This window comes from Cygnus olor, chromosome 21 (assembly GCF_009769625.2).
Source record: "Cygnus olor isolate bCygOlo1 chromosome 21, bCygOlo1.pri.v2, whole genome shotgun sequence".
Taxonomy (NCBI): domain Eukaryota; kingdom Metazoa; phylum Chordata; class Aves; order Anseriformes; family Anatidae; genus Cygnus; species Cygnus olor.
The window spans coordinates 2697757-2714557 of NC_049189.1; the positions used below are offsets into that span (position 1 = coordinate 2697757).

Consider the following 16801-nt stretch of genomic DNA (forward strand, 5'->3'; position numbering starts at 1 on the left):
CGCGGGCAGCCAATCGGAGGCGGGTTCGGGGGGCGGAGGGGAGGGGCGAGGGGAGGGGAGGGGGGGGGGACCGGGTGAGGACGGGGAGAGGGGAGGGACAAGGTTAGGAGGGAGGCGTTCCGCCCTAGCAACGGGCGCGTGGCGGCGTTGCCATGGCAGCGGCGCGGCCCCGGGGGCAGCCCCAAAATGGCGGCGGGGGGGCCATGGAGAAGGGAGAGACAGGGAGGGGAAAAGAAACATAGAACCCTAGAATCGTTAGGGTTGGAAAAGCCCCCCAAGATCATCTGGTCCAACCAGCCCCCTACCGCCGATGTCACCCACTAAACCATGTCCCCAAGCACCACGTCCAGCCTTTCCTTAAACGCCCCCAGGGACGGGGACTCCACCACCTCCCTGGGCAACCCGTCCCAACGCCTGACCGCTCTTTCTGAGAAGAAATGTCTCCTCATTTCCAACCTGAACCTCCCCTGGCACAACTCGAGGCCATTCCCTCTAGTCCTATCACCGGTTATCGACAAGAAGAGCCAACCCCCAGCTCCCCACACGTTCCTTTCAGGCAGCTGTAGAGAGCAATGAGGTTTCCCCTGAGCCTCCTCTTCTCCAGACTAAAAGCTGCCCCTTCCACCATGAGCCTGCCAGAACAAGGAGTTGTGGCCAAGCAGCCAGGGCTTGCAGCCGGTATGTGGCTACCGACCAGGACTGAAGTCAGCATCCATCAAACTCCAACAGCACTGCAAACACACCCACCTGGGTTCTCTAGAAATAACAAATCAGTGATGGAGATGACATTAATCGGTCCCAGGAGGCACCTTGTTGCTGAAGGTGGCCCTTTCTTTTCAATGTAGCAGACTACTTTATTCATTTGTCCTTCTCCTGAACGAGGAAAAAGAATCCATGTGCTTGTGGCTGATATAGAGGTGTATCTCACTTTGCAGAAACTAATCCTAATCAAATTGTTTGTAATTTTTGTAATGAACATGAGAAGAAGAGAAAATGGGGGAAAGAGGAAAAAGCAAGGAAAGTAACTGTAAAAATCAGAAACATATAAAGCTCACATGTAAAATCCTGAAGTCTGAGATAGTGTGAAATGCAGAATACAGCCTAGATCATCTTCAGCCTCAATGGTTTGTGTTCTCATCCTAGAGAAGTGTCCAGGCGTCATACCCACTGTACCAGTACAGGCAAGATGCTTAAATAGCCCTAGAAATTACTAGGCTTTAGATAAAAAATATTAAATAGTTTAACTTACCTGCCCACCTTGGAATTTTCATGCTCATGAGTACTACTAGTTCAGACAAGATTTAAGGGACATTTATTTTTTGGCTTCTTGTAAAGGAATTTTTATTCACTGAAGCTGAAACATTATTGAGACTGACATATTTCTGCCTACATATTTCTGACATTTTTTTTGGCAGCGGTGGGGGTGAAGTTCCGTGTAAACCAGACTATGAAGTCATGGGTGGAATGCTTGTTTTTAAGTCATTTAAAATTGAGATGAATACCAGCTTTTGAACCCATACCTCTGAACAAAAGCTACACTTAACCAATTTGTCCTTACTGCCATCAAGAACGAAGGAATCATTCAATAGCTCTTGTATTTTATATTTAATTGACTGTCTTCAAAAGGGTGCGTTACAATTGGGGGAATCTGAATGTATTAGTAAGCTATGCAGGAGTTGTGCAAAATTAAACAATCTCTGTCCTACAGCAAGATTGAACAAGATACCTTATTGCGTGACAGTTTCCAGAGGCTTTATCTTTCCCTCAGCACAGAGTCTCCATTAAGATTAATCAGCCACAAATACACATTCCAAAGGAAAACACAAATCGTAAGAAATCTTCGTATCGAGTTAATGAATGACTCATCTCCCTCCCATCCCTTCCTCCTGTGCAAGGAGACAGCCCAAGGCAAATGTTCCATAAACCTGGACGTGACGAGTTCGGAGCTCAGTGACAAAGTTCCCCTCAGCTCCAAAAGGAACTCATTTTAAGGAATCCATAAGCAGAGCTATGGAGGGTTTGCAGGTTGGAATGGCAGTGCGTGGAGGCTTTCCAAGCACGGCTTTAAAAAAAGTGTTCTGTGTGTCAAACAAATAAGCAATAAATTTAAAATATTGCAAGCATTACCAAGGGAAGGTGTTCCCACTGGTGCTGGTTTTGGTTACCAGAGGAGTAGCTATATTTCTTTATAGCCATAAGCCCCAAATTTTGGAACTGTGCTTCTCAAATGGCTTTGTCACTAGCTACTAAAATTGGTTTTTTTTTCTTTTTTTTTTTCTTTTTATTTCTTCCAACTCCCCTTTCTGAAGAGTAGCTTAGTGACAGCCAATTCAAGCGTGGGGCTTGAAAAAAAAAAAGGAAAGAATCAGATTCATTCTTCTCCCATAAAAACCTGAATTCTAAATGTAGCTAAAGCTTAGCACCGAGTAGGAGCCCAGGACAAGACAATTTAAAGATGTTTTAGGAGTCTTCAGAGCACAGAGGACAGAGCCTGGAATGATAGTGCTGGAGACTTACAGCCTCTAATTAGCCATAGAACAGGCTAATTAATCTCAATATAGCTGCTCTGATGGCAAGACTCATACCTAACTTGATGAGACTGATTGCAGGTATGCCACAGTAATTCAGTGGTCACAGTCCAGGCAGTAGTACCCTGTTGTGTTGTTTGGAGGTGCGTGTTTGATTGAGAAACCAAAATAACTGCTTTAGATGGCCTTACAGTCTGGCCTTTCTGGACTCACTGCTGCTCCTTGAGCTCAGCTGAGGGCTGAAAGCTTTGGATTAGAGTAGCCTGCTGGGGAAGCAAATTCCCAAGTTTTCTGAGTTTTATGCTCTCTCAGACCGTTATCAGATCCCAAGGCAAATGACTCAGGGGAACTGAATCCTTCAAAGTCCATCTGGGATCTGTAAGTTACTGCAGCAGACGAACTTAGCACCAGTGCCAGTGTTGATGAGACTCAAGAATTCAGCAGGCAGACGTGAACAAACTTTTCTCCTAGAGCACTCATCGACAGTACTTGTCAGCCCTGGCCTGGCATGGTCCTGTTGTTCCATTCCTCAGAGTTCACCGACCAAGCTCTGCCACAAACCAAAAAACTGGGAAAACTAGATTATTCTTGCACTTTGTGGAAGGCAGGTCTTTTATAAAGCATTTCCATGTCCTGGCCACAGACCAAGTGGGTTAATAACCTCTTTTCTTCCTCTTCTCAGATATCCTGGTGGCTTTGACCAGGTCTCCTCTGTGTACTGCACATTCTCTGTACATGTTATTCTTTCTCCTAGTGCTTTTACCTTCCATCCCTGAGATGCTATACTTCTGGGATGCCTAATTTGCAATACCTATTGAATACACCGGATGAGTTGGAGGAAAGCTGCTCTTTGCCAATATCAATGGCTATTGACAGTTTGTAATCTCTCTCTGAGTGCAGGTGCCCAGAATAAAAGGCCAGTGCAGTAAACAGCTGTGTCTTGAACATGCTCATAGGCTGCAAAAATACAACTGTATCAATTTAATAAATAGAGAATAGGAAATAAGCAAGCAATAGTGAAGATTCATCGGGTTGCTTTTGTTTGTTGTTTGTCAGGCATGTTTTTGTACAAGAGAGGGTACAGATTTGGCATCTAGCAGTTGGATTGTAGGTTCCACTCAGCCAAACCAGATCTTTAAGCTTTGCGAGAACTTGACGTAGGATAGCCTTTAGAGGTGACAACCAGGACAACTCAGCTGACAGTGCAGGCTGGGAAACGATCCGTGAGCTTTCTGGCTTCCTCTGCAGACCCCTCCATTTTGTCCAAGTCTTTGTCCAAGCGAGATCCCTTGCTCTGCGGGGGATCAGTTCACTCTCAGGTCTGTCATGCTCTCTGTCTGTGCCTATATCCTTGGGCTTCTGTAGCTGGGAAGAACACAAAAAGCACAACGTCAGCCTCATCTACCCATTCTCCAAATCAGAATAAGTCAGAGACCAGATGACCCTGTGGTCATCATCACCATTGCTCTGACATCTTATTGGGAAAAAATATGTGCTTCTGCCCTGGCAGACAGCTGCTTCTTAGCTTCTACTTCAGCCTCTTGAAAATCCTTTTGTGTTTCATCATAGTTAAGTGGCTTCTGGGTAGTGGAAGGAGGAAGGCAGATGCCTTGTGCCTAAGTGGCTGTGTTTAGTAGATAGCTTGTCCCTACTGTGTTGAAAAGTGAAGGGTAGCCAAGAGTTCAAAAGCCTAAAACTGCACTTCAGTGCCCACGCCAGCTTTTAGCTGTGTCCTCCCTGCCTCTGTCGTTCCAAACCACCACGGAGTCCCCTGCACGCTTTTCCTCCTGCCTGCAAACACAAAGCCACTAGGAGGAGTATTGCTCTTAGAAAAAGGGGAAAAAGCCTAGCTTTGGGCAACACCCTCTGGGGTGGTTGCTGTGAAGAAGCCCTGTTGACAAGCTGGCTGATGAGCACAGGGCATTTCAGCCACGACTGCTCCTCTGTGTTGGATGTCCACCACCCGAGTCCCCTTCGGGATGCTTTCCCCTGGTGAAAGGGCCCCAGGATCCTCCCTCGCACCCCGACTCACCCGGCTGCATGCGCACCATGCGGCACAGCCCCTTGCCCGGCTGGTTTTTGTACATGGGCTTCACGCACACTTTGTTGGTGGTGCCCGAAGGCAGGTCGGTGAGGAGCACGCTGTGGATCTGTGGCGACACGCTGATGAGGGACGAAGGGCCCGTTTGCCGACGGCACCTGACTCGGTAACCGAGGACCTTCCCGTCAGCGGCGTCCCAGGAGGCTTTCAGGGTGTTGGAGCCCATGTCTTCGAAGCGAAGGTGCCTCACTTTGGAGCCCTCTACAAAAAGAAGCTCCATGTTATTGCGTGACATTTGTACGGAGCAGTCCTCGCTGCTTGGCTCCCTGTTGCTCCTGAGGGGACTCAGGAGAAGGCGCGGACAGCCACCCTGGGCTTTCTCATCACTCTACGTCTCCACACTGGAGAACCTCAGCCCAGTCAGTCCTTAACTTGTGGTACCAGCACAAAATCCTTCTGTTGGCACTGTTAGGTACCTGCTGGCCCCCTCCCACCCGCCTCCCTTCAGCAGCGAGCGCTGCTCACTCACCTTCCTGAGTGCATGCTTTAGCCGACAGGGATTTCTCCTTTCCTGACCTGTAGATCGCAGTCACCGTCACCAGGTAGGTGGTGTTGGGTGCCAGGTTCTCCACCACAGTGCTGTTTTGCTTGCCATCCACCTCCAGCAGCTGCGCCGAGTCCCCAGGGAGCGGCCCGTACAGGATCTGGTAGGCGGCCACGCTGTCCGGTGTAGGAGCCCAGCTGACCTGGAAGCTGTGCGGGCTGGACTCCGAGATGAGAACCTGAGCAGGAGTGATTTCCTCTGAAAGCAGAGCAAAAAGACGGGAATGAGTACGTAACTCACGGCATCGGGATGCTCTCAGAGGAGTATAATTGACTTGCAGCATGTTTTGCTTCCAGGAGGTGGAAGAACTACCCAGCAAGTGGATGTTTGGAGTCAGCCAGGTCAGCACACGCCAGCTCAGCTCTAAGGGAATGGTTTCTCCAGCTGTGCAGCATAGACAGGGCACAACTACACAGCTCAAACTGCTCTTGCATGCAGAAAATGAGTATGTGATGCAAGTCCATCTTGACTTTGTCACCCTGCTCAGATTTTCAGCGTGCCACTTTTTAAAATGTTGCTATAACTCTGAGTTAAAATCAGGTGCTGCCCCAAGCCTTCCCTCTCATGCAGGGATGCCGCAGCAGTGGCCACCCCAGCCTGGAGAAGCTCCTGTTTCCAGAGCACTGCCCTCTCCTAGCTGTGCCTGCAGCTCCTGCCTTCCTCCCCCAGGACAAGGGGCTCTGCTTTCTTCCAAATCCACAGATTTTAAGGTTGGAAGGGCATCTCCTCTCACATCGCCTGTTCTGAGCAGTGCAGAACATTTCTCTAAGGAAAGAGTGAGCTGAGTGCCAGCAAAACGACGCCTTCTCCTTGCTCTGGTCTGGCCAGGCTGCAACCATCTGCCTCCCCCAGCCAGACCAGGAGGCTGCGGGATGCAGACCAGGGGCTGTCCTGCTGGCTTTACATCCGTGAGGCTCAGCACAGCAGAGCCTCCCACCTTGGTCATGACTGAGCGCATTTTACCTGCCAGGGTGGTGACCCTTGTTGTCTGGGGAGGGAAGTAGTGGACGTTGGATTCAGGAACAAGTGCCACCTCGTAAGTGGTTTCTGGTGCGAGGTTGCTCAGTGTGAAGCTTGTGTGAGCCCCAGACAGTTGCGTTGTCCTCTTGCCTGCCAGATTGTTTGTCGGGGCGTACTCTAGGGTGTAGTAGCCAGTTTCTTGGGAGAGGAGTTTGGGCCACATCAGACGGAAGCTGCTTGAGGTGATATCCACTGCGTGGAGCCGATTTGCTTGGATAACCTCTGGGAGAGAAGGAGAAGCAAGAAATCACCAGTGGCATTTATATACAGAATATGGCACACCGAAAATACAGGCCCTTTGGACAGGAGATGGGGCCCACAGGGACACTGGATGACAACAGAGTCACCGAGACTCTGAAAGGTTCAGGAGCACAAACCCAAATCCTCGAAGCCAAGCACGCAGCTTCAAAACCAGAAAGCAAATGGAAACCGAGGTGGCAACGCTTGGATTTTCACCCCACTCCTACCCCTTGGACAAGACCTTTTTGCTGAACAGAGCCCCTCCTACTAAACCCAAACCCCCAAATCTCATCATGTAATGACCCCACAGCCAGGAGGAAGGGGCAGCAGCCTGGGACCATCCAGCACTTGCTGAGTTCATCCCAGCTGTAGTTTCTCCCCGCGGCGTCTCACAGAGCTCCGTTGTTCCGTGACATTCAGCGGTCAGAGGCGCTCTTGTGCTCGCCCCTCTCCGCCCCTGCACGCAGGCGTCTCTCCGAGGCCGGCGATACCCTTGTGCTCTGGACCCCCCGTGCCAGGCGTGGGCAGCGCTGCCGGAGCTCCACGCTTCTCCCAGACCCCTCTGCCACTCGAGCCTTCAGCCACGCTCGGTGTCCTGAGCCCAACCTGCGCAGAATCCCCCTGCTCCCTGCCCAGGGCGGGCAGAAACACCCCAGGACTTTGCATCTAGCTCTGGGGAAGTGGCACAGGGAGACAGAAAGCAGCTCGATTTTTAAAAGCAACTTGAGCCTTTAAGAAGTGCACTTGCTCTGCGCAGTCTCACTCCTGAAACCTTCTTAAGGCACCCTCCAGCTCCAGCCCAAACACTTTGCAGAGTAATGCAGGTAGCCCTCACCGGCTGCCCATCACATGGGGGCACAAAAATCTGCCCCAGACCTGCAGGAGAACAGTGGGCAGCCACTGTCCAGGCTGGGATAAGACCAGCTCTCCTCCTCGGAGCTGCTGGCATCCTCACCAAGCTCCCCGCACCGAGCAAAGCAGCCTCATTTTTTTCCTCTGAGCTGTTGCTTGGCTCTGGGGGAGGCAGGAGCGCTCCCCTCCGCTGTGCCCCTGCCAGCAGCAGCGGGAGGAGGCAGCACCACGGACCTGGGGCTCCGCAGCCTCCTGTGAGCCCCACGACTGCCAGGGGCCAAGCCACGGAGGAACTGGGAACAGAGGAAAGGTCCCGGTGCCAAAAACCTCGCCAAAAGCTGCAGGAATGGAAATGAATGAGCTTGGAGGCAGGGCGCAGGGATGCTGTGAATAAATCAGGAGGATTAAAGTGATGGGGTGCAGCACCTGAGGGATGGGTCCCAAGCACCGGCTCAGGCTCTTGCTGCCAGATTACAGATGCCCTGACCACTAAAGAGGGCCATCAACCCCAGAAAACAGATGCCCATGGTTTCCTTCTCAGCCCCTCCACGCTGCTGGGAAGAAGCAGTGTGTTATCCTGTGGTGTTGGACCCAGGCAGTGCCCTCCTAGGAGCGCTCGGGGACAGCTTGGACCCACTTGCCTCCCACCCATGGTGACTCACACAGGATGAGCGTGGACACAGAAGCACCGCTCCGCGGCCGCGAGCTTGCTGGCATCCCATGAATGCTGGCAGGTCAAGATTAGACTTGCTGGAACGCTGCTGCTTTTATGATGTGTGCAAGGAACACAGTCAGGCAGCAGACGAACCCCTTCTGCCCTGGATCCACGATCCCCTCTGCAGAACTTCAGCTGGGTCTTGGGACAAACCACCTCTGCTTCGTGTTTTATTTCCCTGCTTTGATATAGAAGGGGTGATATGTTTCAGACCAGAAATCTGCACGGGAAGTGGCTGATGTCTTGTGGCTGCTGGGCAGGTGGGCTCCTGCAGGACTGGGCTCAGAAGACGGTGCCAGAGGATGAAACAAGTCAGTGGTTGTCAGCTCTGCTGGCTGAGAGAAGAGCAAGTGGATGCTAGCACAGAACCTGATGTTATCCCAAAGGAACGCCTTGCTTTCACAATTTACACAGGTCCAGAAGCAGGACGGGTGGTGATGAAGGCTGCCTCCTCCAGGAAGGGGCAAGCCATGTGTGGTTTTATTAAGGCTAACTCAGGTGATGTTACTAATGCCTGAAAGCCCCAGCCCCTGGATTCACTCGGGAATTTCGCCTTCCACGAAAATCCCAGACTAGTAGGTTTTAGTCCTGGTGGATGCAAAGAATGTTGCCCTGGGGCACAGAAAAGTATTTATTAGCTTTGCAGATCTTACGATCTTCAAGACAATCTTGTGCTGCAGTGATACGCAGTGGATTTCTCCTTTAATGATGCTGTTTTATACCATCGGGATTTGGGATGCACTAGAAGCTGAAACAGACATTTGAAAGGAAACATCTGGGGGTTTGTGTGGTAGAGCAGAAGGACTGCTGGTACTGCCCCATGCTCCTATGGGACAGAGATGGGTGGCTGGAAGGGAATGTGGTCCCTGGGCGGGATTTGCTAAATGGCACGGGCTGGAAATGGGAAGAAATTGCTACAGAGGGAGGGTTCTGCAGAAAGGGTTACTTGGAGATGCCACAGCCAGCTCTGACGGACTCACACAGCAGAAGCCAAGAGGGGAATTAAAACAGGATCTCCAACGGGGAAGAGAGCCTCCATAAAATGAATGGAAAGTCTGCAAAGTCCTAGTAACCCGCTCAGCTTTCCAAACAAACCCGGAGGCATCTGGGAGGCTGAGGCAGAGCCCCTGCTTTGCCATCACAGCCGCTCCCACCGCGAGGGCACTTGAGCTGCACGGAGGACATGCATCACGCAGCGCAGCATGCGGCATTCCTGCTGGCTCATCTCTTGGCCCAGGTCCAGGCTTTGGGTCTCCTTAGACCATTCCCTAGCTGCTTTAAAACACGGGGCTGCTGAAAAAACAGCTCTGCTGCCTGATCTTGCTCTCTGCACAGCCACAGCCGTGCTAGCAGCGGAGAGCAGCTGCCCTGCTGAGCCCAGCAAGCTGGGCTGGGAGTTTCTGCGCTGGTCTGTACATCTGGCAGATGCGGAACACGTTACAACAGGGGATTTATGGAGCAAAAACATTCCTGTGCTACAGTCGTAATGCTGATAGCAACAACCATCATCCCTAATTGCTGGTGGTGAGGGAGCAGCGACTGCCAGCCTCTTGTAGGCAGGGGCTGGGTGCCTCGCTGCGTGCCAGCACCGTGCCCGCACACGAGGGTGTGAGCGGGGCCAAACCCTCCCCAGGCACACAGCTTCCATTTGGGGCGTGCAGTGCATAAACCTGCTTCTGCGGATCAGGACCGCTGGTTTGGGGGGGCTCTCACGCTGCCTGCCCCTGCTGCAGACTCCCAGAGACCACAGCCCAGCCCCGCCGTACCTAGCATAGCGTCCCGAAGCTCCTTTGTGATGATGGGCAGGTCATCCACGTCCACAAAGTGCAGGTGCTTCTCGGGAGGCTGGCTGGCAGCAGCAGAGAGCTCCAGGTAATTCCCCCGCCCGGTGCTGACGATGAACACCGTCACCCCCATGTCCTTCAGGAGCTGCATGGGTTCGGAGATGTCATCGGTGGAGAAACCATCCGTCACCCAAACCAGAACCTTGGGCACGTCCGGCCGGGCACCGGCCTCGTTGCTGAAGAACTTCTCCTTGGCGTAGGAGAGCGCTTGGCCCGTGTTGGTGTCGCCCATGAGCTGCTGGGTGTCGCGGATGGCTTGCTGCACCGCCCCACGCGACTGGTACCGGTCGAAGGGGAACTCCATGGTGGGAGTGGTGCTGATGTGGATGATGCTGGTCTGCACGTCGTTGGGGCCAAAGGCGAAAGGCCGCACGAGGTCCCACATGAATTCCTTCACCTTGGAAAACTCGTAGTAGGAGACGCTGCCAGAGCTGTCCAGCAAGAAGAGGATGTCTCCCTCCGAGTTGGAGATGGAGGGCTGGGCACCTGGCAAGGGAAGAGAAAGGGGGTGTTATTTTTTTTGTTGTTGTTCTCACATCTAGCGAAACCTCTCACCCCATCTCCTGGGTGGCTTTGCTTGGACTCATCTCTCTGACCACAGCTGGGCTTTGCCAAAGCCTTTCAGACGCACTGAAGCATTACTCATGGGGTTGCCTGTGGCCATTCACAAACTAAGTTCTCTCAGCACCTTTTGTTTTAAAGTACGTTACCAAAAAAGCTGTTGGGAACAGAAAACTGGCTCCTAAGTCCTCTGAGATCCAAAAACCTTGCCCTGGATCGATCATGGTTCAGAGGTAAGGCTGAAGATGCACCGAGCTGTGGCGGTGCTCTCCAGGAGCAGGGAGAGGAGCATTGGCTCCCTGCTCTCCAGGCTTCGTTGCCAAGTTTGTTTTAAAGTCCTATTTAGAGGCAGGAAATCAAGCACAGGAGCCAGGGCAGAGCCAAAAGCAAACCCACGAGCCCAGCTCCTGCAAAAAAAAAAAATGCTTCTAAGCTCTGCGCTGCTCCTGCCTGCGCTGACACCTCTCGTTACTCAGCACAGGCTGCTCTCGAGCACTTTCTGCTCCGAGCTGGATGCGGCCACGTTCCTGGAGCTGGGACCATTCCCAGCACCAGCCAACAGGTCACCCCTGCCCCGTGCCGGGGATCCCCGCGGCCGGCCAGGGCTGTGGGCGAAGGTGCAGCAGCCCCGGGGGAAGGAGCTGGTCCCAAGGAGGAGAGCGTCTGCCGAGGTCGTGGGCCTACATCTCCCAGCTTAGGGCCACGGCAGCGTCTGGAAGCAAAGTGAGCCATATTTGGAAACGAAAAGAAGCGATAAAGAGAGTTAATGAGAAAAACTGCTGGCTCTGCTCTCCCAAGAGAGACGGCCGGTTCTCCGAACTGGCTGCGGCTCGGTTCAAAGGCTGTGGTCCACACAAGCCTGGCAGAAAAATCCCTCATTCAAGCCAATGTTGGCAGGATGGGGCTCTCCCTCCTCCCCACATCATTCGTGCCACATCTTCCCTCGCCCCTCCGAACACACCTGCCTGCCCTCCCCTGCTGCACCCCTACGCCAGGGACTCTGGAAGGTGGCTGGGGAGGGGCTGCACACCCCCCTTGGTGCAGAAGGGTGCCCCCCGGCAAGAAGAGAAAGCTGTGAGGGTGTGGCCCTCTCCATCTGACCCATTTTCTTACCATTTCAATTAAAACCCCGTGTGGAAGCGCGGACACATAGAGGACTCCTTCCACTCTTGGAGCCTGAGAGAATTACAGCAGCTGGAATATCAGTAACGAATCTGGAATCCTTTTAAGCGCCACCCTGCTTTCTGATGGCTTTCGAGGCACAAGAAGAGAGAAAAAGCCTTGGACCGGTGACCTCTGGCAGCCCGTTTGGGCTCCTCCATCCGGGAAGGGATAGGGAACGCGGGGTGGCCGAGCGATGCAGGCTCTGGGCACAATGGCTGGGCGCTGGAGCCACACGCGGGAGCCAAAACCACAGGGCAGCAGAGAGCTGGATGGAAAGGCTCCCGTAAAATTAATTGCTCCGAGGAGACGGCTCGTGCAAACAGCTCTGCCCCTGCAGAGAGACACGCCAAGGCAGGCCCAGAGACAGCCGCGAGGAGCCAGGGTGCCGAGCCCCTCCAGGGGAGCGTGCCAAGGAGCCGCCACGAGACAGCAAACCCAGGGCAGGGGGAAAAGAGAAGGCAGAGAAGTGGCTCAGGATTGAGCCACAGGGGGATTGATCCTCTTGGCCCAGACTCCTCGTGGACGTGCCGTCTACAGATGTGCAGCCAGGACGTGGGTGCCCCTTGCTGCTACGGAGAGCAGGGCAGCCCAGGGAGGGGTCCCTCAGCTCGCCCCTGCGTGAGGTGCTGGCTGCGAGCGCAGACCCATACCAGAGCCATGACGAAACAACCGGAGGAATCAGGTGGAGCCTCCAGAAATGGAGAGACCGTCGAAGTTACTTGGAGGTGACTAAGCGGGAGATGCCAGGAGGAGGCAGAAGTGGATGGCGGCCAGCTCTGCGTGACCCAGCACGACTCAGCCCCGTGCTGCGGGCACACGCCCAGCAGCCTGGCACTCGGAGCGGAGCAGAAAATAAAAGCGAGGGCCAGCCAGCTTTCCCTCCGGCCCACGGCGAGCAGCGATGTGTGTGTGTGTGTCACATCACCTGGGGGCTCCAGGTCCCTGCCATGGGCTCCTCCAGCTCCTGCCTCCCCAGGGCAGCAGCGGCTCTGCTCCGAGCTTCTGGCTGCACGAAGCCCAGGCACGTAGCCACGGCCCTCTGCTTCCCCCTCCGCTGGAAGAGGTACAAGCCACTGACTTGGCTGGTAAGACGCAGCGAGAAATATTGGCAAGGCGATTGCCTCTTCCCAGCAAGAAATTTTCTGTCCCCGTTTCTCCCCTCTGCTCCCCACTACTCTGAGCGGGGCCGTTTGTTTCCTGAGTGTTGCAACAAGCAGCTGTGAAGGCGGCTGGCCCTGGCAGGGCAGCGATCGGTGGCCAAAGGACATCGCTCACCAGTGGAAAACAAGGTCACGTGCAGCAGCACATGCAAGGGGAGCTAGGGGTGCACCCCTCGGTGTGCCAGAATGACCCCCAGAGGGGGCACACGGGGGTGAGAAACCCCACGAAGCACCTGCTAAGGGAGGAGAATCCCGAAGGAGAGTCAAGAGCCAAGCTGCTGTCAAATGGCACTCGAGTGTGCCCCGCAGCTGCGGGGCGCTGGGAGAGGCAGGTGTAATTCAGCATCCTGTGCACGCCGGTCTGCCCCGTCGGGGCTGGAAATAGCTGCGTGGGTTAGGAAGCTGCGCAGGGAGAGCTGCAGCTTGACACCGCCGGGTCCCGCCGGGGGGGGGTGGGAAGCACGGGTTGGCAGCAAACGGTTACCAAAGGCAAGTTGTGCTGGTGGGCAGGGTGGTATTTTGGGAGCTGTCTGTGCGGATGGGCTGCGATCAGGCCAACACCATCACAGCCATTTCAGCCCTGCATAAGGTGGAAAGAAATTCCTCCCCGACGGACTTGGTCAGTAGAAAGGATCCCCCCAAAAATCTAGACAAATTCTCACTGCAGGGATGCAGTGAAGTGCCTGGGCACAGCACCGTCGGTCCCTTTGGGTCTCGCCTTTCAGTTCCCTCATCCTCCTTGTTGTTCTTTGTCCTCCCTCCAACACAAACATCTCCCCCGTGCCAGAGGTGGGGCGGCGGGGATTTGTTACCAGCAAGCAGCTGCTGTTTTCGAGCCGTCTCCTTGCTTTTCAGCAAAAGAGCATCGGCTGCTTGGCTGGACACCAAAGGGAGATTCCCCACTTTTGTGGGGTTTGGGGATAGGGGACACCCACTAGAACCTCCCTGCCTCCTGCACCATCAGCCTGTGCTCTGAGGAACAAGGAATAACTGCAGGGCCCGTGCTACCACTGCTGCCGAGCACAGGAGAAGCTTAGGGAACTGCAGAGAAAGCCTGGCAGCATCCTTTTGTCACCCTCCAGCTGGCACCTGGTCGATTGGCAGGGACCAGCCGTGCAAAGGAGGGTTTTGAAGGGGTCGATAAGGAAGCAAAATGTCTCCGTGGAGTCCCGGTGCTGCCTATTTAAATGTTTGGCTTTTCCAGGAGGAAGACAGCCAGACTTGTGAGTCCTGCACCGAGATGCTGACAGGAGACATCCGCTCCAAGAGCTCCCCGCGCCCTCAGCTGGGACCTGAAGGCACGCCACGTGCCTGATTTGCGTGGGACTCGCAATGCTCGGAGCAAAAAGGGCTCAACAGCCAAAAAAGACCGCGTCCTGTCTCGGTTAACTACGTTTTAAATTCCACGTTTGTCTTCCCTTCTTACTATTTGGCCACGCAAAGCGACAACATTCTGCTGCAAGCGGAGCCGAGCGCAGAGGCCGAAGAGCACGGCCCGTGCCTCCCCATGGGAGGAGCGCTGGGGAGCGGTGTCCGTGGGTCTTTCCGTCCCCAAAAAGTAACACCGGCTGCTTTGCGACCCGTTTCTGCACTTTGTAGAAGTGCCCAACTCTTTTCTGCCAGGTGCCAATGGCTGCACGTGGCAGAGAGGGATGCTGGCGTCCTGTTCTGCTGGTGCAAGTCCAGGGCGGCCAGGTAACGGCAGCCCACGTTTCGCTTACCCAAACCTAAACTACCGGCCGGGGGGACTTCACACCGATCTGAATCTGGATCCAGAGAGGCAAGTGGCGGAGCTGGCCACGCATTGCTCTGCCTTGCTGCGCTCAGTAGCCATCAGCCTACAAAAGCCAGCCATCCTGACCACGTAGCACCGCTGGCCACCCAGCACCGTCCTCTCTTTGTCCTCTGCAGCTGAGAAAGCCACCAAGACCCCAGGAAACAGAGTTAGGGCCGTGCATCCTCGTGGCTCCAATGGTTTCTCTCCTCGCAAGATGAGGCACACCACAGCAGCTCCAGACAAGAGCCAGGCCGTGCCCGGGAGCCCCACCAGCCCGGCTGTTTGCTCAGGGTTGCTTTTGGGAGCAGCCCAGGAGGCTCCCAGGTGAAAGCCGCAGGGAGCGGGCACCCTGCCCACCGGCAGGTTCCTTTCCTCTATGGGCACCCGGCAGTTTGCGAGCCAAAAGCAGCCTGTGGGTAGCACATCTGGAGCAAGGCACAGCCCCTCGGGAACGTCACAGCTTGCTTTCTCACCTGCCCTGAAGGTCTGAGCGTGGTTTGTAGCCTGGGCTGGGGAGGGATGGTAGGGATGACTGCTGCCCGGGCGGACACGGAGCACTGTGAGCACGCCAGAGGCAGCAGCACGATTCCTGCACCAGCCTGCATCTCCAGACCCTAGTATGTGTCACCCGTGGACAGAATCCAGTCCCTGTAATGGGATCCGAGCCACAGCCATGGGCTGGTCTGCGCACCAGGTGCGGAGACAGCCCCCAGAAGTCGGGGCTGCTGCCTGGGGCTGAGGATCTGTCCCGCAGACCAGCAGCTCACGTCTCCTTTCACACTGGATCACACTTCCCGAGTACAAACTCCAGGGAAAACTGGGTGCAACCAGCAGCAGCCCAGAGCAGCCCCAGCCACACCAGTGGGGCTGAGCAGCCCCTGCCCAGCGCTGCCCATTCATCTCCTGCATGTCCCCCGCCCCGCTGTCAGGTGTGTGACACCGACCCACAATCGCTTCCCTGAGCAGCAGCCAACAGAAAGCACTGTAAGGAGGAAACACCAAGATTAAGTCACAGAGACTAGGTGGAGAGCAACAGGAGGGGTACAGGATCAGTCACTGCTTTCAATTCTCTTACTCGGGGTGCCTGGGGAGCAGTGGGGTCAGGGCTTTCCACACAGTTACACTGAACTCTGCCACCTTCTGATCCAGCTTCTTTGCCACTGCTGGAAACGAGGGTGATAAGTTTTCTTTCTAACACGGCGATTTTAGAGCAGCTCTCCCCCATTCCGTCCCGGCGCCAGCAAAGCAACCTCCACGTATAACCACCCAGGCGTATAACCACCCAGGCGTATAACCACCCAGCTAAGGCAGCGGCATAATTTGGGTTCGGTTTCCACCCAGGAGGGCCTGGGGGCAGCGGTGGGGACGCGGCTCCGCGGGCACTCACCTCTGCCAGGTGCCTCCTGCCCCGCCGCCAGCTGCAGCCAGACACCGAGCGCAAGCGCTGCCTTGGCCAACATCGCGAGGGCTGCTCCTTGGGCCAGCTACCTTAAATCCAAAAGCTCGGCTCTGGGGAGGCAGACGAAAGGCTCAACATCGGTCATATTATGTGCAAGGATCCAGCAGGTCCCGGGGTGCCGCTCGGACGCTGCTCATGCCGAGAGAACCGAACTCTTCTTTATTTTTCTGGGCTGCAGTGAGATCTCCAAGTCTTTTATTGCCCTTCTCCCCTCACCTCCGGGGCGCACGCCCTGCTTGCTGCCGGGGATGGCTCGCAGGCAGCCTGCTTGCTGCTGGGCTGGGGTGCGAAATCTGCGCCTGCAGATAAACCACTGGCCCTGCGAGACACTGGCAGCGCTCCAGCTGCAAGGGGAAGAAAAAAAAATGGGAAAAAGAGAGAGAGAGAGAGAGAGACGCTCGGAGAAATCCAAAGCTGCTCTCTCCGCTCTGGAATGAGCTAGAAGAAAAAAAAACAAACACGTATATAGAGGAAAGAAAAAGTAGCAAGGCTGGGGAGTGCGCCCTGCCCTGGGAATATTGGCTAATCCTTTGGGAGGAGGCAGGAGGAGAGCTGCCCAGGTCCTAGCGCTACCCAGCGCGTCCCAGCCCAAGGCAGCAGCTGAGAGCACGTACCAGAAACCCCACCAGCTTTTACCCTCTCGTTATTTCCCCTAGAGGAGACTCTTGCCAATGTACAAAAGTCCTGACCAAACCTTGCTTCCCTTCTCCTGCCTGCCCAGCCACCCACATCTCTGCTGCTGGCTGCTGCAGGAGGAGGTGACAATATTCCCCTGCCCTTTTTTCCCCACTTTTGGATCGCCCTGTTTGTCTGGATCCCCTCTGTCCGAGAGCAGG

At 54.8% G+C, this 16801-nt stretch overlaps 1 protein-coding gene across 1 annotated transcript; it reads right to left on the reverse strand.

Moving 5' to 3' along the window:
* Positions 1–1590: 1590 nt before the first annotated feature.
* On the reverse strand, positions 1591–16520 carry VWA1 (von Willebrand factor A domain containing 1). Its single transcript, XM_040533622.1, has 6 exons — positions 15894–16520; positions 9767–10330; positions 6137–6415; positions 5099–5371; positions 4561–4830; positions 1591–3893 (listed from the first exon to the last, which is right to left on the reverse strand). Exons 1-6 carry the CDS (start codon positions 15964–15966, stop codon positions 3853–3855), a joined length of 1500 nt encoding a protein of 499 aa, XP_040389556.1. The 5' UTR covers positions 15967–16520; the 3' UTR covers positions 1591–3852.
* Positions 16521–16801: the final 281 nt, after the last annotated feature.